Source organism: Lethenteron reissneri, chromosome 34 (genome assembly GCF_015708825.2).
Source record: "Lethenteron reissneri isolate LAM-NWPU_2019-01 chromosome 34, ASM1570882v1, whole genome shotgun sequence".
In the NCBI taxonomy this organism is placed as follows: domain Eukaryota; kingdom Metazoa; phylum Chordata; class Hyperoartia; order Petromyzontiformes; family Petromyzontidae; genus Lethenteron; species Lethenteron reissneri.
The window spans coordinates 11,941,318-11,965,278 of NC_083812.1; the positions used below are offsets into that span (position 1 = coordinate 11,941,318).

Here is a 23,961-nt window from a genome sequence, read left to right on the forward strand (position 1 = left end):
TTAAGGCCGTGCTGATTGCTGTACGTGCCAGTGCGTGTGGATATTATGTATCCGGGCTGTGCACGGTCCATATTTGAACGTCGCTCACGGTACCAAGTATTTGTATCACGATGTAGAAACCGCAGTCTTCAGATTTAATGACTGAATGGCAAACCGTAGGTCACGGTAAGTAGTTGACATGGTAGCACGCTGTTGTAGCACTTGGCATGTCCAGCAAGAGCATTGATGAGGCATATCTGAATGCTGGTGAATTTTGTGTACAGTTGCTTGTGTTCTCCTCCGTTTGTATTCAGCATGTGCGCTGCTCTTTTCTTGCATGTGGTAATATGTTCAGGAGCTAAAGGCCACTGTCGGGGTCTGCTCGCCTCGTCGAGAGGGCTTAAGGAGAGAGAGTTTGTGTCGTTTTTGCTGTTTCTCCTCCTCCGTTGAAAGAGCGCAGATCACCGTGGTTGACTCGATGGCAGGGGTCGGCAACCAGAATAACAAGAAGAGCCATTTCTTTCCAATTCGGTACAAAATTCAGTATTTCAAGAGCCGCAATGCATCTGAGTACATACGTACTCATCGTCAAGAAGCAGCCCGTAAAGAGCCGCATGCGGCTCCGGAGCCGTAGGTTGCCGACCCCTGCTCGATGGTATCGTGCACTGGTTCATCAGGAAGCTCTGTGGTAAATGGTTTGATCAGTTGCCTGAAAGCTCAACACATTCATCAACGACTAACTTAAACACTGGTCGTCAAAAAACATTTTTACAATTAAATTCCCACCAGGCCACCTGGTGTAAAGTGCAGCCTCCAACTCTTAATAACCTTTTTTTCTCTGGCCTTTCTCTCGTCACGTAATGAAGGGTAATTTCCCTAAACGTCACCTATTCTACATATTTTATTAAGGACATAGTGTTGTTGACGAATGTGTTGCGTTTTTTGTTAATTGTGCATGTGCACCGCAGCAAATTCTGCAGCATCACTGAGCAATTGGTGTTGGTGCATGTTTGCCTACGTGTAATCTTTCGATGTAAATCTTTCGTGACTGCAGGGATTCATCTTCTTGGTTCTTTCGGTAAAGTCACGTAGAAGGGAAGTAATAAAATAATAAAACTAAAACATAATAAAATAATTCTCACGACGTTTCGGCCACAACGCAAGCAGCCGTCCTCGACAGACCTGGTTTTCACCTGAGGACGGCTGCTTACGTTTTGGCCGAAACGTCGTGAGAATGATTTTATTATGTTTTATTTTTATTATTTTATTACTTCCCTTCTACGTGTAATGTGTTTATTTATGAACATGTATGGCACTACCTCATTGTGCTTTTATCAGTCTCCCTCTCTTTCCCGTATGTACCAGTAAATGGGTTTTCTCATATTGCAAAGCGGCAGAAAAACCCAGTGCCGTATTTGCATAGTCCAAACGCTGCAGCCTTCATCAACCACAGCTCCCACAGAAGTACGGTTCAGCCTCTCTGCTTGCGTGCGCGCGTGCACATGTCACTTTTGTTCCGTCTGTGCTTCTACGTTCAGGTAGCATCTTTCACAGGCTCCGAGAGCCAAGCCTGAGGATCCGATGAAACGATAGCAACACTTTTATGTCAGCGCGTGAGCGTAATTCGTGTTCAGCGCCACAGAGAGCGCTTGAAGATAACACTGCACGCCGCCAGCGGTGAGACCAGGCAGCACTGCAGTGTCTAGGCCAGCGGGGCAATGCAGCGGTCAGAATGCCAGGCCTTTGGTGTCATCATTATTTGTGGAATGGTTACATTCAATGCCAGGCAATTGTGAGACTTTTTAAAATACGTTTTTATTCCCCCCCCCCGCCCCATTTCATTCCAATTGTGCTATCGACATCACCAAATGAGGCGAAGTCTGTCACAGGTTGCTACCTGGAGGCAGCATCTTGGTGGCGGCTGGATCAGTGCTCTGACCACAAAGCTACAAGGCCACCTTGTACTCACTAAAACTAACTAGTTTTGTTTTATTTTAACAGGTAAGGCCCATCGAGCTATTTATCTCTTTTAAGTCTTAATCCCACGTCAACATCTTAACGGTTGTCACACGCTCGACCCAAGGTGATGGTGAGATCACCCCCAGTTTCTCGTCATTTTCAGCCACTTCCACCGCATTAGCCTTGCAGACGCGTTTTATTTTTTGCACCTTTTCATCGCAACAACAGCAGAGAGTCGTGCGGTAGCAGGACACCTTTAATCGCTCGCGCGTCGGTCCGCCGTTTCATTTTTGGCGAGCGCGCGGCCCGGACGGCGCTCACCGGGCTCGCATTCACCGGGCACGCGTTCACCGGGCTCGCGTTCACCGGGCTCGCATTCACCGGGCTCGCATTCACCGGGCTCGCATTCACCGGGCTCGCGTTCACCGGGCTCGCGTTCACCGGGCTCGCGTTCACCGGGCACGCGCTCACCGGGCTCGCATTCACCGGGCTCGCATTCACCGGGCTCGCATTCACCGGGCTCGCATTCACCGGGCACGCATTCACCGGGCACGCGTTCACCGGGCTCGCATTCACCGGGCTCGCATTCACCGGGCTCGCATTCACCGGGCACGCATTCACCGGGCACGCGTGCCGCAGCATGGGACGGCAGCGTCCCGACATTCCGGCCATCGCGTGGCCCGCCCGGACGGTGCGTTGGCGTAGCGTCGCTTAAAAGCACCGTGCGCCAGCGCCACCCCCGCCCTGCGTGCTGGTGCGAGGAGAGCCGCGGCGCATTTTCACTCCGTGGCATGCGCTTTGCATAGATAGGCGCATCACCACCCACACACGCAACAGCCCTCCCTCCCTATCTCTGTCTCTCTGCACCAGTTGTTCTTTCTCACATTTTACATTTATTTTATTTCTTCCCTCCCGTCGTCTCGCCAGTCATTTCCCCAGGCCCTTTCCCCCAGTTGTTGGTTGCCATGGGAATGCGTACATGAGGGCAGGGGGGCTGGGTGCGATTGGTAGCTGTGGCGGGCGCTGCACCGTCCCGTGAGATGGTTGGGGGGGGGGCCCGTAGCCGAACGTCGCCCAGCGTCTGCAGGAGCCAGCAGAGGGAGCGGTGGCGCGGGGCTGTTTTTGCGCGTGCCTTGTTGTGCTGCGCACACACACACACACGTGCACTGTGTGTGCGCAGATGTGTGCTTGTGCCTCGAGGGATCTTTGTATGCGGGGGAGCGGTAGTGTAGCGGGAAGCGCGCTCGCGCTACGAACCCGGCAAGTCGAGTTCGATTCCCGCTCGGGGCCAACGCCATTTGACGATTGTCTGAACTGGTGATGGACCTCCCCTAGGTCGACTCAGCCTCAAACGAGTACCTGGTAAAATGTGTAAACATCGCCACTGGGGAGACAAAGGCACCCGGGCGTGGTGTTGGCCACCCACTCCCTCGTGTGCCGTGCTGGCCTTCATAGGTGCTTGCTAACAGCACTTTCCCCAACAGTCTGGTCAGGCTATACGTGGAATATTTGTCTTTGTATGTCTGCTGAACTTCTTTTGCACCCTACATAGCCAACCGTGCTAATCGGAGATGGGTGGTGCTTGCGTATGAGCTCGATGCCGATGAGAGCCATATTTATTTTGTGAATTGAAAATTGTCTACAGTCTTCACTTTGTCGGTCGCACAAACAGCTTTTGTGGTACACAGGCCAACTAATGTCACGTCCAGTGGAAATCCACTTTTCCTTTCATTGGAGCCAAGTGAGAGCCCACTGAGGTACAGCTAGCTGCTCATTTTGCTATGGCCAATTTTAATGAGGGATGTTGGCTTGTAACACCGGAACACAGCTGCCCAGCCCTTGGAACGACATCACATGGACTTAAATGTCCCTCCTACTGCAGATGTTGTGCTTTGGTATTTCCCTATGGATAGACTCGCTCCCACCGTATGATCGTGGAATTTTCACGGCTGGCCTCAGGGCTGTGAACGGGAAATGAGCACCAATGCCTCAATGCTCGTTTGAGCAGGGAATCACTTTAACTAATTATCGATGAGAAATATAGTAATATAGAACCGATGAGGAAATACAGTAATATAGAACAGGAAAGAGAGGAACACTTTAACAGAGAATGGCTTGATGATGACGTGAGAGATTGGTGGTAGAAAGATGCGCACGACTTTGAGCATATTGGCACAAGACAGAGGAAAGCCGGAAACAAATGATGAAATGTGCAGTGGACACCTAAGGGCTACTTGTCCATGAATCGTGATGATGAATATAGTTCACTGCGCTGCTGAGCTGTGTATGTGTGTAATATTGCATGTGTGCGTACATGCCGGAGCGATGTTATTGCAAGCTGAATATTTAATCGTGGTAATTTTCTTTGCCCTCAGGAGCTGGAGATAATATACTCTTACCTGCACGGGATGGAGGCGCTGTCCAATCTGCGGGAGCCTCAACTAAGGTGAGCGAGGCTGACCGTGTTTTCTTGTAATATTTAGAATTTAGATTTTTTTGTGTGTAACACGCGTAGTTTTCATTCACTCTCAGATAGACAGGGAGAGAGAATGACCAGGGGCGCAAGAAGCCACAGACAAAACGGGAAGGCATCCAGGACCGGTGCCAACAATTGTCCAAGATCCGTGCTCCTGTATCGGGATATTTGGCCAACTCCTATCGTGAGTGTTTAAATGTGTGGGAGGACACTGGAGTGCCCGGAGAAAACACATCCGTGTGAGGGGGGGGGGGCGGGGTAGGGTCGGGGCAACACTCGATCCCCACATCGATGTAAACAGGTAGACATTGACCCACTTGCTGTACTGCCACCATATCCTGGCAAGCCAGGAGATGGTGACCTAGACACCTAGGGGTAGGGAATTTGTGTGATCCATCAACCCTCACTGCCTATCTATCGTCTTTGCATTTGCCTCCCTGTATCTCTGCAGCTGCGTTGGTTTCTGTTTTAGGGTGTTTATCGGTCTCTGGTTAAAACTCTCAACTGTCCATTCCTGCAACTCATCCCCGAAGTCTCACGTCAACCAAGCGTTGTGGTTCTTCGCATTGCGAGACATAGCCGTCCTCGGTTATATGTTTGTGTTTATTCCGATCAGAGTGTCCGTGCGTGCGCGCTGTTTTTTGTTTGTCGGTGCCTTGCGTCTGTATTCATTACCGTGGCCCCGGTCTGGAAATTGCACGAGTGACAAATAAAGGAAAGATAGGTGGCGCACACACTACCTGCTGTGATGTCTGATTCAGAAACACGGTCGCTAACCAAACAAAATGAAAAGTGCACAAAGGAGAAGCAGGAAAGATGGAAGCTTGGAATTGCATTGAGGGATAGGAAGAGCAACAAATGGGTTGGTGATGGCATAAAATTCAGGACGATTAAGAAAAGTCGGTGGGCTCGGGCAGGACCCGTCGCTCGAAGGGACGATGGACGACGACGAGGAATAATGACGGAGCGTCAGCCAAGGGATGGAACGCGTCCCAGTGGGCGTCGAGCGAGAGGATGGAGCGATAAATCAGCTCGCGTGCAGGTGTTACATTGCACAGCCATGCCGTGAGAGACGGTGATGGCTTGCGGATGCCTTTATTCCGCAGTGGATAGACTACGGTTGAAGCTTTATGATGATGGTGAGTCGGAGTGATATACAGACATATATAAGGAGCATTCTGATGCATTAATCGAACAAAGATGGTACCTGCTTCGCGCGTTTTCAGATGCGCTTCTGCAACCGTCTGGAACGCTCTTCCGATATAGGAAACCACTGGAGTTATGCACTTTTAAATCTAGATTTAAAAATGTTTTCTTTAAAACTGCTTTTTGTGTTTAGCTTGTTGTCCTTCCCGCGCACCTCCGAATAGCACGGTTTGCTAAGCACGGCGCGAAATAAGTTCAACACACGTACATTAAATGTCGCTTTAACTCCACTAAGAAGACGAACTCCGCTCGGGAGTGAAGGCGGCACCCGCCTCCCGGCGCGTGGTCCAGTGTGGGGGGGCCATGCAGGTGTGAGCCTGTCGGCACTGGCCCGGACCACAGCGGAGACCCCATGCGTCTCTCTCGTTCAGCTTGTGCTCCACCGTGGGCCTCTTACAGTCACGGCCCTGGTAGAGAGAGAACGCTCGGTCACGTGTTCGGGTAATTGATCACCGCCTCTTCCCATGCGCCGAGGAGCGTTGTTGCATTAATTCTGATGGATGGGCGTTGAGGCAGTGAAGGAGGAGACCTCCCCAGGCTCAATCACGACTGCTGCTCGTGGTTTCACACAGCTGTTCCCTCCACGCCGGTTTTTCGTTTAAACTCGATTTGCATCTCATGGAATCCATCCGTGTGTTATTACATTCCCTTCACATTACATCCCCACGCACGTTCCTTTGAACCTGATGAGATCATCTGTCTCGGTCAAAGTCCTTTTAAATATTTATTTTCAAGTGTTAATTTCAGGAAAGTAATTCATCAGACAGTTTAATTTTAAGTTTTATTATTCTCATGAAGTTTTCTCAGTAGGGGGTGATGATTGCTATGAATATTCAAATTTAGAAATTTGCAACAATTTTTTTTTACATTTTGCAAAGTTGGACGCTCACGCCCAGCACACGGTGGCCTCCTCTTGTGATTGACCTCACGGCATATTTACCGGCCACTCTGAATCAGAAAGGCACGGAGTATTTATTTTACGGTTAACACGCTCGCCGTATTAATCAGGGCGGCTGCCAATTCAAATGCTGAAACTCTGCAACGAGTGGTGATTGCGCTCCCGCCATGCCCTGTCAGCAAGGCCGCGCGGGGGTTTGTTTGTCAGCGTCGGCGTCCACAGGATTGTTCCGATTTGTCACTCGGGGTCACAGCACACCTGGGTAGGCTTTTTGTTGTTGTTGTTTAAACACATTTGCCAAGCACAGGCCCAATAGCCCAAGACGTCAAATGGTCCGTTCGAAGCAGCGCCATCAAAGTTGTTTACGAGTTAACACGTTTTTATTAATTGAGCCAAGGTTATTACAAGAGCTTGGGAAAAGAGACCATGGGAGGGAATTTGGAATTCGAGCGGTGCGAGGAAAGAAGCTGAAAGAGAAATGTTTCGACCTGCAGTATCGTGAATGAGTGGGTGAGTGGGTGAGTCAGTAGGCGACTGGGTGAGTTAGTGGATGGGTAAATGGGTGGGTGAGTTTGTTATGACCAGCATTGTGGTGGTTGAACACAGTAGGGACGAGACTAAACAATCTGACTGGTGATCAGAGTACTCGGCATGAGAGAAGGAATCAATGTGTAAAGTTTATGGGAACAGTAAACATGGTAGTAGCTATAGAAGAGTGATATGGAGGCAACTGACCGCCAGTGAGTGAGTGACAGGAGTGGACTAGTGAGCTTTGAATCGTCAATCACATCGACTGATTTGCGTTGAATGTTAGTTAGGATAGACAGTTGGGAAAGTGCACGTGTGACTTCCATCAAAACGACAAGCTAAGCCTTCCTTCGAATTGGCTGTGCACATTGCATGCATAACGCCTCGCCTGTGGGAGCTACCACAGGTTGCCTTGAGGTGTGCGTTCCGTGCGCTCAGCCACCTGCGCTGGGGCATAAGTGACAGGCGTCTCATGGGCTTGAGTGAACGGAGATTGCTTTTGGGATTTGGTGCTCATTTAATCGTCCAATTACAAGCGGCTCCATCCTCTGAGCCTCGAGACAATAGCAGCTGTCACCTGGAGCCCTGCCCACCCGACTCACATTGACTGCACAGCAGAGAAAATTTGGCTTTTCGTTTTTTCTCAAATTTTCATGCCGCATACGCACGGTCTCCAGTCAACAGCCTCTCCACAATTTTGAGGTTTTTTCACATCGAAGGAACCATCATCAGACGCCAATCAACTGCTGGTTGAAATCCTGTCTGTGCTTATGTCTCCTGTTCTCCACCATGCACACATTAATTTATAACTTAATTGCCTGTTTTGTTATTACTTCCTGATCATGCATTCATTCTGTTGACACCAGTTGCCGTCATTAAAACCTTGTGCACCTCTGGCACGAGAGTGGATTGAGTGTAGCGAGTTGGTGTGCTCAATTTGTGCCCAACATTCAAATGCTAGTGATCTGGATTTCATTCCCAGCCATGCGCGACGCTGACGATATTTGGTATCTGGGCCTGATCTGCACCACGCTTTGGCCTTGAATTGAGTAGCTGGTGTGTTGCGTTAATTGAAAAGGAGAATAGGCCAGCCACTCTGGGCTTAGTGGATGCTGACAGTTCTTCCCCTGACGTTGTGACGTTACACAGGGGAACTTCGTGTGCGTGCACATCAAGTGGCATATAAGTTGACGTTGCAATGATAATTATTGACCCCGAGACCAGCCACGTGGCCTGGCGGTTTAACGAGCAGTTCGCAATTTGAAAGGTTGCAAGTTCCAATCTTCGCTGGGGGTTGGGAAGCCAACTGTGGTTGTCCTATGGAAAAAATAAAAACGATAAACTATTTATATTTTACCAGGTAAGGCCCACTGAGCTATATAGCTCTATTTTTAAGAAGCGAACCTGGCCACAAATGATAGCTCAACGAAGTAGCTTACCACGTGTAAATGTATAGCAGGCAAATTCTCTGAACGCATCTAAATGTGGAGGAAAAAACCGGAGGGCCTGGAGAAAAATCTACACGATCACGAGGAGAGCATGCACACTCCAAACTGGGGCATCGAACCCACAACCTCCTATATACGAGGCGAGGTAGTTAACATCTCACCACCTTGGCACCCTCATAGACTCACCCCCGCCATAGGAACATGGGATTTTCACCACTGGCTCAGGGCTGTTAACAGGAGATTACCACTGTCCCAGTGCTCAGTTGAGAAATCATACATCACTCTGAAGTATGGTCAAATAATCCCCGTGACACGCACGGAGCGCAGTGCGTTGTCACGTTACGTGTTTAACATATGCAAAGATTTACTCTTGAGATATCTTAAACAAACTTCAGTGAACGCCAACAGCAGCCTCCCTTCTTGATCTATACCGAGGGTGAATTGCAGACAGTCAAGTAACACCGAACCTAGAGTTGCAACGCAATCACATTACCAATGCCGCTATTAAAGAGGTTGTCATTCACTCTAAGTGAAGTCTACTTAAACAGTCTCTATGGCATTCCACTGCATGTTTTTCCATTGCAATAACCCTAATCCTAATTAGAATTGGAATGGAAATCTCTGAAAGATAATGGGAATGCTTCGTTTGATGGTATTCTAATTGTGCTTTATATTCACTGCGTTTATGCGTTGGGAAGAAATGCAGCAGGGTACCGTGGAGGTCACCTGGATAGCAATGAGAGTGAATGGCGATCGCTTTAATAGACGTTTGCGAAAGTGAGACTTGGTTGGTAAGTCGTTTATTCATCCAGAAGAGCCTCACTGAGTTTTGGGCCTATTAAGAGGGCCTCCCTTTGTCACATGTGGCCCCTTACTTTTTGTGGAGTCTTGAAGCCAGAGCCTTTTGAGAAAACTCCCAAAGCGGACGTGAGAATATTTGACAAATTGGCAAAGATGAATTCGAAAAATGCCCTTTCTGCACTCGTCGCCCAGCGGGTTTCGGAGTCTCATGGATCTGCGTGACCCGCCAACCCTTGCCTCCACACCTCTGAATCGCAGTTGTGTGGCACCGTGCTCCGTGTGTAAAGTGTGGCCGTGTTGCCGACCTGCTTCTGCCCCTGGCCACGCACGCTCGTGGCCCGGTTCCTCCCTGGATGTGTTGTTGTTGCTCAGGGTCTGCCGAGTGACGCAAGCCGCTCATGTCGCAGAACGACGCTCGCTCCACACGTGATGCATGTCCCATCATGCACCACCGAGCTTCATTGCTTCACCCACGCTGCTTGCTGCATGCTAAACTAAACATTTACCAAACTTTTTTTTTATCTCACCAGGTAAGGCCCACTGAGCTATATAGCTCTTTTTGAGAAGTGATCTGGCCACAAATGATAGCTCAAAGCATTTTTCTAAATGTGGAGGGAAAAACTGGAACATCCAGAGAAAAATCCACGCGACCACGGGGAGAACACGCAAACTCCAAATATACAGCAGGCGTCAGGGTCCGGATCGAACCCATGACGTCCAGCATACCAGGCGAGGGAGTTAACATCGTCTCGCCACCTGTGGCACGCCATGCAGGATGTTTGCGCCCCATGCACGGCCACTTATCGGTCGCACAGCCAACGTCGCTCCATCACAGTCGCTCTCTACACCCAGTGCTCTTCGGTTTCCCTCGAACGAGAGACCTTCATCTCACGGCGGCCTCACGTCGTTCAATACCGTGCGCCTGCGCCTGTTTATCCTTGCGAAGCACGTCCTGTAATGCCCACACGAAGTTCAGTAACGTCCATTAAACCGACACGCCGACTGTCGCCTGAATGAATTTAGAGATGACCTGGGCGCGTATTGTTTGTACATTGGCTCCGTAGAGATGGCCGAATATTGACCTACGCTATTGTGTGGGTGCCCAATGTCCGGGGAACACAGCTGGAGGGGGTGGTGGTGGGGGGGGGGTGCCACAAAACGTGCGGGCAGCAGCGCTTTGTGTGCAAAGGCGGTCGGAGCGCTCCCTGCCGTCGTCGTGAGGCGTTGCGACCTGCGTGTTGGCGTAGCGAACGTGCGGAGGGGCACGGGACATATACAAGTCACTAGGGCTCGGCCAACGATTACATCGTCCTCGTAGCTAATTTATTCTTAATTAGACTGGCTTCTTGCCAATTTATGTATGCACGTACTCAATGTTTTTTGTTATTTTATTATGTTTATGATCGCGTGCACGTCAGCGCGCCTTATTACTTTTATGAGTAGCATAATTTGCACGTCAAGGCACAGCTTTGTAAATATTTTTGAAAACGTGTTTTATTGCGGCGGGAGCGTAGTCACTTGTCACGTGCTCCCACAGCCCAACAAACGCTGTGGCGCTGCCTCCTCGCCCTCTGCGCATCTTTCACCCCCAAGCCGGCTCCCTTTTGTAAAGCACGCTGCATTGCCGCTGCAGCGCCCGTGCACACCGCGAGGACCGTTCATGTGCCCGCATGAAATGGTCTATTAAACATTGCAACTGTGCATAAAAAAAAGTGTAAAATCTCACCGTTACCCGTAGAGTAGGGGGCGCAGCATGGCCGTGCTTAATCAGGGTTAACCGGGTGCTGGTGGTGGTCTGCACAGCGCGATGGCTTGGCCAGCAAGTGCGGGGTCTTCCCCACGGAGTTGTGAGCATCGAGGCGGAGGGCCCTGGATCTCCGCCACCCGGCCCGTCTCCTGCGCCGCAGGATTCAATGCATGACTATCCCACCAGATGGGACGACTCGCTTGCAGGGATGTCCCAGGGTGGCAACCCACGCACGTCTAGCAAACGCGCGATGACCCGTACGCAAACATTCTAAGTCTGTAAATTGCATGGTAAGGATTTGTTCAATGAATATCACACCCAGTCCAAGCTGTGGATTAATACTCGAGTGTTTCGCACCGCCGCTTCGTGCGGAATCCACTCTCGCCATAACAGTTGCAAATGGTGTGCGAGTGTGTTTGATTGATAGGGGCGCCATGGTGGTGAGATGCTTACTACTTCGCCTGGTAGGCAGGAGGTCGTGGGTTCGATCCCGACCCTGACACCTGTATATTTGGAGTTTGCCTGTTCTCCCCGTGGTCCCATGGATTTTTCTCCGGGTCCTCCGGCTTTTCACTCCACATTTAGAAATCTCTTTTTTTCGTATTTGGCTGCTATAAATGTCCACATGTTAAGCCACTTTGTTTAGCTTTCTTTTGTGGCCAGGTTGTTATTGAAAGAGAGCTAAATAGCTCTGGGCCTTACTCAGTAAAATACAAAACATTATTTAGTTTTAGTTTAGTCTTCTTTATCGTATACATTTAGCAAAACCGAATTGATAAATCAACTGCTGGATGAACGGACTGAAACAGTGTGTCTATATACCCGATATCGCGATATTGTTGCAGTAGTTTCATTATAAAGTTAAATAAAGATAAATATTCCGATGTACGGCAGACCCCAGTGATCAATTTGAGTTCATTTCTGAGATGGGGTTCACTCAGCCCACCACCATCGCTCCCAGTTTGGCACCATTGGTGGGAAGCGAACAGTGGTTTCGTCCTTTGGAGGGACTGGTCCTCGCCATAACAATGTCGAATTTTCCACTATTAGCTCAGGACAGCCAACAAATGCAAACACCCAGACCCTTCAGGCTTTATTTTACAAAAGGTATTTTATTTTCGATAATCGGTGGAAATTGAATGCCAGAGCAATAAACCGTAGTCATATTTTTTTTTACCTGGGGTTTACACGCGTCGGAGAACCGGTTTCCTCTGGAAAAATGATCACTGTTGAGTTTCAAAGCGGAAATTGGCGTCGTCTCTCGTGTTTGCGTTGGCTGTGCTCCCGGCGCCGGCGGCGGCGGCGTCCCTGGCCGCTGGGCCGCCCCGCGGCTCGCGCAGCGCCATCCCCGGTCCCCAGCACCGCGACCCTCACGCCGCGTCGTCGTCGTCGCTCGGCGCTCGATTGCCAACGACAACACACAATTAAAACGTGACACCCTAGCCCCGGCCGCGTGTGTGTCACCTCTCTACCCCTCCGTTATGCCATCCTTTCAAAACACACCCGACGGTTCCCCTCTTTCGTTGTGTGACACAACAGGTTCATTAAAAAAAAACCTTCCTTGGATTGGTCTTTAAACACTAAATTGTTGAACGGTTATTTTTTTATACGGCATTTAATTTTAGCAAAGTGGCTCATGCTGGCCACTTCACGTGGTCTCTCTCCATCAGTTCCGGTCCAGTGTGCTGAGTGAAGTAGTCGTTGCATACACGGCTGCTCAAGTGGCACCTGTGAATCGGTGACAGTGGCTGACTTGTCAACTCCAGTATCAGCCACATCATCCAATGCGCGTGATCGCGTGCTTGCTTTCGGCATTCACATGCAGCGCATTGAACAAATGCTGCAATAAATATTCATGTCGTTTTGCCGCACAACTGATGGCGACACTGCGAGGCTCGTGTGGAATACCAGCGCTGGCCATCTGCGTCGTTGGCGCAGGAAGGTCCGAGGTGGTGTGGTGGAGAACCTTTAATGTCCGGATTGATATTGCCTGATAATTGGGTCACCGTGCCTCTTTTTTGCGGTGCCATTTGGCGCACCTCCCCCTGGCAGCACGGGCACCGCACTGACGAAGGGTTTTTTGAGGGAATCATCGAGCACGGCTTCCGTGGCAGATTGCAAAGCCCTCTTGGATGCGTCTCCTAATGAGCGTTATCGCAGCAGCGGCAGCTTCCCTAATGGCACAGTTAATGGTGCGAGGGGAACAAGCGCGGTCTGATTGGCACCATGGGTACAGAGAAAATTAACCAGTACAAGGCAATCTCCTCAACCTTTGGAGGCTTTTCCCTCTTTTAAACACAATGCGTGAGTGAAGAGTGTATCTGTGTATCTGCTTTGCCCGTGAGACTGCGAGGGATCCAAAGCCATGAATTAATGTGCTTGGCCTGGCTTGAGCCGGTTGGTCCAGTAGGTGACAAGTGCACGGCAACAACACCGCGACCGTGTGCCGTGCGCGGTCTGCTTGAGCTGTACCGGTGGAAATCAACGCGCGGGTTCTCCGTGGCTTTCACAGCTCTCCCCGTCATTCGCGTGTTTGGGGCACCACGGTGGGCGGGATGTTAACTGTCTCGCATAGTATACAGGAGGCCGTGGGTTCGTTCCCGACCCTGACGCCTGTAGAAATAACCTGTAGAAACAAGCGTTTAGAGTGTTTGGGTGCTATAAATTTCCACATGGTAAGGCACTTCGTTGAGATATTGTGCGTGGCCATGTCGCTTCTGGAGCAAACAGCTATATAGCTGAGTGGGCCTTACCTGTTCAAATAAAATCTAAACTTTAAGTTTTTATAGTTTTCAACAGTGGCAGCACTAGGCTCGAGCGGGCGTTGTCGTGGGCACGCGTGGGCACGCGTGGGCATATGGCCGGGATGACACCGGGGTGTTTAGTCTGGACTGCCATGGCGAACGCGAACAAATTCACACGGCCACTCGGGGTTTGTTGAGTCTGTTAACAATATCATTCCCCAATTTGAGAACATGACTTTCTGAGCAGTGACGTGAAATATAAGGATATAAGATGTTTGTCAAGGAATAATGATATCTATAATTATTGCCTGTCAATCGTGAAACCACGTTCGATGGGAGAACGCTTGGCTCCGCGCAGATGGGGTCAGAAACTCGTGGTGCACGCTTCGCTCTGCAAGCAGCAGCTCATCGTCTCCGGCCAGACCCGGCGATTCCGGGACTTGGCTCTCCAGGGAGTATGCATCAACAACCTCTACACCTGGTCAAATCTGAGCCGACTCCCGTCCGTGTGCCCATGTCTGCCTCTAGGCCTCGACGAGTGGACCCCCCCCCCCGTCACTTGTCAGCTGATGCGTGTAACGCGGCACTTTGTCGATCTCTGCTTGAACGAAAGAGTGATGGCCCCGCGCGGTCACTCGGACGTATTCTTTTCAGTGCAGGTTGGAGTAAAGTGTAGCCGAAGCCTTTGGTGGTCGTGTGACGTTGAGAATTAGAGCATGAGCCTCACCGCTGACTGGAGGAGACTCTCCCGTCTGGGCATGAGTTCTCACCGCTTGCCGTCCTTCCGGTGGAGGTTGTGTTTGTTCGGCCCGTGCGTCATTCGAAGTGGCACGTACACAGCTGGCAATTGCACGAGCACAATCGGGCGCTTTGCACTGAAACCAACCGAGCGGGGGAGGTCAGTAAACGTGTAAATTTACGTTTGAAATACAAAGGCGGACCCTCGGCACAAGCGCAGCCGCAGTGAAATGCGTCACATTGCGTGCCATGTTGAGTGTTATCGCGCGGCACAAGGCTGTCCATGCAATCGCGGTGACATCACCGGCGCGCGAGGCTTTGTGTGACCTGATGTGTGCATGCTCGCACGCGTTGGAGCCACGTGACTAATGCTGCCCAGCGCGGTACGTGTTTACAAACACTGTGACGAGCGTTCCTCGTGTAATTGTAGACGGCAGAGGCATTGCCCCTGGCGGACGTGACGACACGCCCTGTGAAGCGATCTTTATTCTCACCTTTGGACGTGTTTATTGTGAGGAACACTTCGCCGATGTCGTGTCAACTATTCAAACAACTTTGGCAGGTGGTGCGTTGCTAGGGACTATTCCAGGTTTGCAGGAATGCATGCGGAATGACAGGCATTCTCTGTCTTGCGCGAGTGGATCGAAATCCTGGTATTTACGGGCGAATAGCCCCAGTGTGAAATGAACCGCGTACGTGAGCTGATGAGCTGATGCGCCGACCGAGCTGATGGAATGCATGTGGACTTGTTTGGCACTGTTGAGAGGACGTCATTTTTGAACTGCGCTGCTCAGGGGGTGCTATTTGTTTGGTGCAAATGCCTTATCCTTTCGTCTTTTGTGCGGCCAATGAATGAAGAGCAACTTACTTAATTGGAGAATCTTTTGCAAACGCTTCAACCAATATATTTTATTGTCTGAGATTTGGTGAATTGCAGACCCACCCACCCGCCCACCCTCGTGTATCTGGGGCAGTGCTGTGAGGTTATGTGGTGCACGCTTTAGAGGTGGTAGCCGCAGTCGCACGCAGGAGATTTTAATTTTTCCATTGTGCCTCATGAGGGTGGCTGACCCTTGCGAGTCGTATTTGACCTCTCTCAGATGAAGTTCACTCGAATCATTTGCCACCCAATGATCGACTGCCGAGATACCACATTTACTTAGTAACGGAGACAGCACGGACGAGACCAAGGGAGGGAGGACAATCGCGTGTGATTTTGATATCATCACAGGGTCCCGAAAGTCCACCTTGAGAGCCTGCCTGGATCCATCATTAGAGCTTTATTTCATCCGAGTTTTTATAACGTTTTATGCTGGAATTGATGACGCATTGGCCGCTGAAGACTGCATCGCGTTGGCACCGTTGCTCTTGAATGCAAATCGGTGCGCCTCCAGTGTTGGTTAAACCTGCATCAAAGGAGGGAAAGCATCGAGCGAGCTGCCAAAGAAAGTGTCGGTGTTGCTCGTGAATTTGTCCGGGGGTCGGACTCCGCGTGCCGCAAGGCCGGCCACGTGAACGCGTAGCCTCGTCCCCTACGCCCGCAAACGTTCCTCTTCACGGTGGACATCTCCGCCCGTATCGCCGCGGCTCCCAGGGGGGCCATCCGCGGGGGTTCTGTGGCTACCGTGCTCGGCGGTTTCTCGCTCGCTCGCTTGCTCGACGTCGCAGTGACGACGCGCGGTCATGTGGCGTGCACCAATGTGCACGCCACACGACCCCCCCCCCCCTCACTCCGAATTATCTTCTTGATCGCTTTACTTTCTACCGCCCCGTTTGTATTGTTTTTTTTGCTTCCCGTTAGCCGAGAATCCAACGTGAGTGAGATAACTTTCATGAATCGTAAACAGATGGATTGTGTCACATGCACGGGTTCCACGCTGAGCGTAAGAGAAACCGTGTCAATCGACGACATGATGCGTTGTGACTTGCGTAACAAGTACCGCTGCCCTGTGCTACCCCCTGCTCGGGCTGCAGCAGAAGCCGTGGTTCAATGGGAACGTGCGCACGATGCCAATGACTGCTGCAATTGGGGCACAGTTGGTGTGCGGCCGATCATAGGGCTCCTCACTGTGGCGCCGTGATCATCACGCGGAGCCGTGACATTGGCAACCGGTGGAACGTATTAGGGCTGCGAGATAGCGATCGCTGAAGGCATCGTGCATGCCGTGTCAAAATAATCCAGTTATTGTCTTGTTTTGCCATCAGAACACAAGCGGCTTAAATGGCAAACTCAATTAACATTTAAGTACCGATGGTATAATTGCATTACTCTCGGCTGTTTCATCACAGAGGTGCATTTTTGTTCGCTACTTTACATTCTTGAGCCAACAATTTTAAAACATCAATATTTTTTTTTACTGCCAATGGTGTGGTATTGTTGGAATCGTGTCACATGGCCTTACTGCAGATGGCAGCACGACATGGTCCCCAAATAATGACCCCCCCTCCCCCAGAGGAATAGAAGGCCAGCAACAACCACGGCCCTCCCACCGCCACGAGACGGCGCTTCACCATGCGTCCATCATCCGACAAGTCGTTGCAGTACAATAGGGCCCTCGGCTAGATTGAGTTAAGAACTAAGTTTAATAATAGAAGAGGTTTTTTTTGGTGCGGGCATTGGTGACCAGGTAACAGGCAACAACTAGGCCAGTGTGGTAATCTAAATGAGGCTTCCCAGATTACAGGAGCTCAGAGTCCCTCGCTCAGTGCACACTCTCTACCCCTTTATGCCAGACGGCCTCCTCACTCGCACTCCTCCAAGTTTAAAATGAGGTGTGCGGTTTGTTTATCATCACGCGAACTCTGGTCATCCTCGCAGCGGCTTTTGGCTGGCCAGTCAACAAAGACGGTCACTGCATCGCGCGCTTTCAGATGTGCTTCTGCGACCGTCTGAAACGCTCTTCCTTCTGATATTAGGAAGCCACTGGAGCTGTGCACTTTTAAATCATCTAGATTGAAAACTAATTTCTTTAGAATTTCTGTTTGTTTTCCTTCCCCCGCCCCGCCGATTAGGACGGTTGGCTACGTACGATACACACAAACATAAGTAGCATTTGTGAAAGCAGTTGAGAGCATGAATATTATCTCCGGCAATATTCACGACTCGTAGAGCTCAGGTGGGCGGGTGGCACAAGGTTCAGAATCCTGGAGCTGGCGCCGCCAATTACCTGGGTTGAAATGTGGGCAGCCAACGATGGTGAAGCTCGGTTCTCCAGTGCAGCGAGTCGATTGTCTGTAGCCCACTTGGGATGTTTTTCACTTTGACTAAATTCCGCATGGGGCGCCACGGTGGCGAGATGTTAACGACCTAACCTGGTGTACAGGAGGTCGTGGGTTCGATTCCGACCTGGACGCCTGTATATTTTGAATTTGCATGTCTCTCTCCCCGTGGTCACATGGATTTGTCTCCAGGTCCTGCGGTTTTTCCCTCCACATTTAGACACACGTGTTTCGTGTATTTGATTGCTATACATGCCCACGTGATAAGCTGCTTCGCAGGCTGCTTCTGAAAAAGAGCGATATAGCTCCGTGGGCCTTGCCTGCTAAAATAAAAAAAAATTGTTTAGTTGTTTGTTGTAGCAGGGCTTGCGGCTAAATAATGAGGTTCTGTGAAATCTGCTTCAACGACGTGTTTGTGAGTCTTGGCCACACGAGTGCAAACAATAAAGTAATGGGCACAGTGATCAGAGGCTGAGCGCGCCGATCGGTACAAACCTTTTGTTCATCAATGCCACTCATCCACAGCTTTCACTTGCAAGGTAATAACCAAACATATTGATTTAAACGTCTGGATATTGCATTTAGGAGCATGTCATTGGATGCACAATGCAACGTGAAAATGCTATGTGCAAATCTCCGAGTGCTCGTGTCACTCGACAGCATGGCGGCGGAGGAAGGTTTTGGAACGGTAGCGATGAGGGAGGTGTTGGCGAAGGGGATTATCTACGGCAGAGCTAAGCGGTGATAACGCGCAGCACAGGGTAGTGATAAGCGTGGGAGGAGAGGGTGGGTGGAGATGACTGCTACTGTTGTTGCGTTTCCACAGCGATCGGAGAGCCGACCCATGCCGTGTTGCCCCCTCTCCCCTCTAGCGCACTGCCCCGTGGCTGTTGTGGAGCAATCAGAGGTGGAAAGATGTTAACTACCTTGCCTGGTATACAGGAGGTCGTGGGTTCAATCCCGACCCTGACCGCCTGTATATTTGGAGTTTGCATGTCTCTCTCCCCGTGGTTGTGTGGATTTTTCTCCGGGGCCTCCGGTTTTTCCCTCCACATTTAGAAACGTGAATTTATAGTGTTTGTCTTTGTTGAGCTATCATTTGTGGCCAGGTCGCTTCTGAAAAAGAGCTTTACAGCTCAGTGGGCCTTACCTGGTTAAATTAAAAATAGTTAATAGAGGTGCTTTAGGTTACGGCGTTGTCTATATCTGACTGCTACTTTAAATGAACGCTGTTTGGGAGTCGCCACTGTGCTTGTTTGCATAAAGAGTCAGAACAAAGGCCGACTGAGTATTTATTTTAAATGCAGCATTAACCCATTGAGCAATCACAATGTTTTTCTTTTCCCCTCTTGAGATTCTTAAATATGTTCATACCTGTCAACCCCTTATCGGTGGCTACCTTATTACAGACCAGTTCAGACCTTATTGGTCACCCCGTGCCCTTATAAATCGCAACGTTCATCCGACAACGTTCCATCACATGAACCTGAAAACTCAATTTCCTTGTACAAGAATACGAGTAAACCAAACGGGTTGTATGTTCATTGGGCACAAGGACAGCTATTGTGTCAGTCCTCTCCAGGTTCAAGGCCACTCCACGCCACATGGGCCATGCGTGTTGTTTGATTATACTTCTCCACGCTGGTCAGTGTGGATTGGTGAAGGTGGGAAAGCATAGATGTGGCAGCATAGTATAGTACAACAATTTGTATCTCTGCACTGCCCACTATGTATGTTGAACTTCTTTCACACCGTACTTAGCCAACCATGCTAATGTAGACCTGTAGCAGCCTATATAATGCCCGTTACATAGGCTGCTACGATTTCCCAGCCAAGCACTATCCAGGCTTGGCTTCTGACATCTGATGAGATCAGATGCACTGTGCATCATATGGTCATAAGCATGCTCACTGCGTGCGTGGTATTTTGCCATCTTTTCTTGAATACAGGGTGGAATGAAATGTACAAGCTGAAAGCATGAAAATGTGTATTCATTGCACATTGGCACAGTTGATAGTATACGATGCTATGAACCCGGCGACCTGAGAGTAATGGATTGTCCCAGATATCCTCAAGCTTCCAAAACACAGCTTGTGCATTTATTTACTTGTTTTTTCACATCCTTTTCCATGTTCGGAGTCCTTGTAGAGCAGTGCAACCCAATGTTCCACAGAAGTGGGCGTCAAAGAGCTGCTACTGAGAAGCTTTCAAGTGACCTTCAGTCCACAAATTAGAGGGCAGCACGATCCCACCCGCCATGCCAATTGGGGGGGGGGGGGGGGGTAATGTTCATGATCACAGCTGGAATTTAGCCAAGTTAATTGTAGAATCACATTTTATAAGACACGAGCTTTACTACCCGGCTTCGTCCGGGACTTGGATTCACCACGCCCGGCCGCATTTGTCTCCCCAATGGCGATGTTCACACACCACACCAGTTAATTGTTTGAGGCCGAGTCGACCTAGGGGAGGCCCAGGAGCAGTTTAAATAATCGTCACCAGTGGTGGCCGTGAGCGGGAATCGAACTCGGGTCGCCGGGTTCGTAGCGCAGCGCGCTAACCACTACACTACAATGCGTTACGCTTCCACGTGCGCAGGTCACGTGACAGATGTGATGTCACAGCTCACTTGCCGTGCAAAAATATATATGCATTATTGAGCTCCCCCCCCCCAAAAAGAAAACACAAAAGTGTATTTTTATACTTTTTGCATGGTGTACAGTTTGGAAAGTACCCACATGGCAAATTTAAAGTTTGTTGCATGTCGGGAAGTACGCTAAACATTTTGAACAGACACACATTCACAACTTTGCCTTTTCTATATATGGAGATATTTTTTTGTACAGTCATACGTGACTGGGCTGAGAAAACCGAGTTCCAGGATCTCAGCGGTGCCATCTCAGCGTTCCGACCTCTTCGCCACCTGGCCACCTACTTTTTGTTTACAGCCGACCAAATTATTTAGTACACAGATTTATCTCGGCATCGTCCACAGGAGAGTTTGTGCGCGTGCCTTCAGCTCTCTGACGCAGTCGGCCGGCATGGTTCATCGTTAGTTGATGGTCAGTGTGAAGGCACCGCTGGGCCAAGGCCACCACCCTAGCACGCTTACGGAGAGACCGCCGCCGCTCGCGTGAGCTGCTATAAATTTCCACACGATAAGCCACTTCGTTGAGCTAATCATTTGTGGCCAGGTCGCTTCTAAAAAAAGAAGCTGATAGCTCAGTGGGATTTACCTGCTAAAATAAACATAGATATATATAATTTAGTGATTTGTTTACCTTTCCTATACTTTGCACTCATATCGGGTTCTCGTCTTGTTTATTGTTGTAACTTTCTGACTCTGGACATCTTTGAAAAAATTACTTTGTAGCTCATCGGATTCCTCCAGTATAAAGATTTTGATTCTGAGCAAGACCCCGCAAGTCTCACCCCCCCCCCCCGCCTCCCCCCAATCTGTGCGTGGTGCCGTGTGTTCCACGTGAAAGGTGGCCCCTGCTGCCTTACATCCGGGTCCATTGACCCTGTTGACCCCTAGCCGCCCAAACAAGAACCGCGTAGCACAATGTCGTCGCTCATCACGGCTCTCGGCCTATAGCTGACTGCTTTGCCGTGTGACCCTTGGTCAACAATCCTGGCTGCTCTCAAGACGAATGGTCCACGTCTTGCGACTCAGCCTCCCGCCAACGCACACCCATTTCTATTTCAGTTCTCACCAATCCGTGGCTATTCCCATGGGCAGCGTTGACACCTCAAGTGTTGATGTTTCTATTATCGTGCAGCGCGCTTGAGTGTCGAGGACGCGAGAGTAGATATCACGAGTGCCTGAAGGCAGTGGGATACTTTACGAATCTCACTTTCTCGTAAATTCCAATTTAGAATTCACGCTTGGTGGGTGTTCGTGTGAGACGTTGTCCGTCTGAACACAAACCAAGATCCTTCCTGACTTCATCCCCATTGCACTGAAGGTGAAATCTCTGTGTGGGTAAAGCGCGCACATGTTTGTTTCACATTCCTCCTCTGGACAAAGGATATTTTCATGAAACTACATTCTTTAAAAAAATATATTGTAATTCCTCGCATAATGAATACCAGCCTATGTATATATCGGCCCCGCCATCGGAGCGTGGAATTTACACCACATGCTTGAGAGCTGCCAATGGGCATTAGTACTGCGCCACACTTGTATGACCAGGGAACTACAGCGTCAACAACAAATCTTTCCAGCCTCGTGATCCCAGCATCAAGTACCACTTGCCAGGCAAATAGGCCTCTGGAAATGAAAGAAATAAAACTAGGAGCGCACAAGCACCTATAATAAAACCTCCATGTTTTTCATTTGTCCTGCCTTACAAAAGAACATCTTTAATATGCGATGGCATGACGGGTTACTTGTGTGTGTGTTTATATAGCATCATCCTCATAATGGACGGTTAATGTCCATGATGGACGCTTTCCACCTTTTGCAATCGTCAGCGACTCTCGCGCGGGAGTCCATCCAACGTCTTGCATTGTCCCACCGGCCGCTCCGTCTGCTTCCTCGTCCTCTCTCCACTTCCATTCGCCCTACACAATTGTCTTTGTTATTTCTCCATCTGACCCACTTTGGCTGTGTCCCACATATGCCACCTTCCTTTTCATCAATTTGTGTTAAATCGATGGGAAGACGCTGCAAGGGGCTTGGCACCAAGTGCCCATTTTAAAAGAGCTTCATTGCCATGGTCGGACAGGGCCCTCTGCGGGACGCTGCCGGATACTGCGTGTGCACCGCCTGCCTCGTGCACATCATCTGGGCATTCTATGGGTCCAGGCAGCGTCCCATCTGGGTACATCGGGGCATTCTCTGAAGGGGTTTTAGACATCCTAGGCTGTCGGACACGCCTGATGCCATCGGACACGAATTTCCCATGATGCTCAGGAGTCGGCAAATAAAAAACGTTACAAACAACTGTAATGGAAAGTCACAATCCTCTGATTCACATGTATTTATCGGCTCTAGAAAACATGACATTATGGTCTAGGAATTTGGCACTTTTAACAGTTTTTTTAGCTTAACTCCTAAAAATACCCAAACATAAAATATTATGTTACCAGTAATTGGGTAACGTGGTTAAAATACTGAAGTTTAGGAAATGACCCCGGGGGCATTTGCACTGTTTGACCTTGAATTCAAGGTCAACTTTCAAAATGCACGTGAATGGGACTTCTTAGAGGCGTCATTAGAACTCCTGGATACAAAGATGTGAACTCGCCGTTTCGACATACAACAGTGTGCTCAAAGCTACCGTCACGCACTCCCTCACAGATATTTAACATTGATTTGCATTTGTGGACTCAAACTGAGACGGTTGCTGCAAAGTATGATAAAAAAAACGATTAGAGAGTAAATGTAATTATGGCCAGAGGATGAAGCTGAGCAGGCACTTTAGTGGCCCAGTCATCAGGCAGCTTGGTGCTGCTCCTGCTGCTTCTGCTGCTGTCATGGTTGTCTCTGTGGGGAGGTGGGGCAGGGGGGGGGCTCCAGACCAGGGGTCAGAAACCTGTGGTTCCGGCGCCGCATTGCGGCTCTTTAATGACCGCTTCTTCATCTTCTTGGTTCTTTCGGTAAAGTCACGTAGAAGGGAAATAATAAAATAATAAAAAGAAAACATAATAAAATAATTCTCACGACGTTTCGGCCACAACGCAAGCAGCCGTCCTCAGGTGAAGACCAGGTCTGTCGGGGAGACAGCGTCGGTTGTGGCCGAAACGTCGTGAGAATTATTTTATTACGTTTTATTTTTATTATTTTATTATTTCCCTTCTACGTGACTTTACCGAAAGAACCAAGAAGATGAATCCCTGCGGTCACGAAAGCTTTAAATCGAAATTTGACCGCTTCTTCGTGACGTCATTTATCAAGGACCACCGTTTCTTATTCACAACATTGCATTGCAGCTCTTCAATGACCGCTTCTTCGTGACGTCATTCGTCGAGGACCACCGTCTCGTATTCACCACATTGCATTGCGGCTCTTGGAATATTGAGGAGTTTTTTGGGGGGTTTTACCGAATTCCAAAGAAATGGTTGATCTTGTTATTTTGGTTGCCGGACCCCTGCTCCAGCTGCCCGTCGCCTCTGACACGGTCGTCACTCACGAGCGTGAGCTGCCATATGCCGACGTCTCGCCCTGTGATGTGAAAAAGTCGAGGCAGGAGATTTTGCAATAGATATATATA

At 49.7% G+C, this 23,961-nt stretch overlaps 1 protein-coding gene across 6 annotated transcripts in view; it reads left to right on the forward strand.

Annotated features, from left to right (window-relative positions):
• Positions 1-23,961, forward strand: part of LOC133350673 (rap guanine nucleotide exchange factor 2-like) — a 236,096-nt gene that overhangs the window by 63,361 nt on the left and 148,774 nt on the right. For all 6 annotated transcript variants that reach the window (XM_061565281.1, XM_061565288.1, XM_061565286.1 and 3 more), the window contains exon 2: positions 4,314-4,384. In XM_061565281.1, coding sequence (XP_061421265.1) covers positions 4,314-4,384 — 71 coding nt within the window. The remainder of the gene's footprint in view (positions 1-4,313; positions 4,385-23,961) is intronic.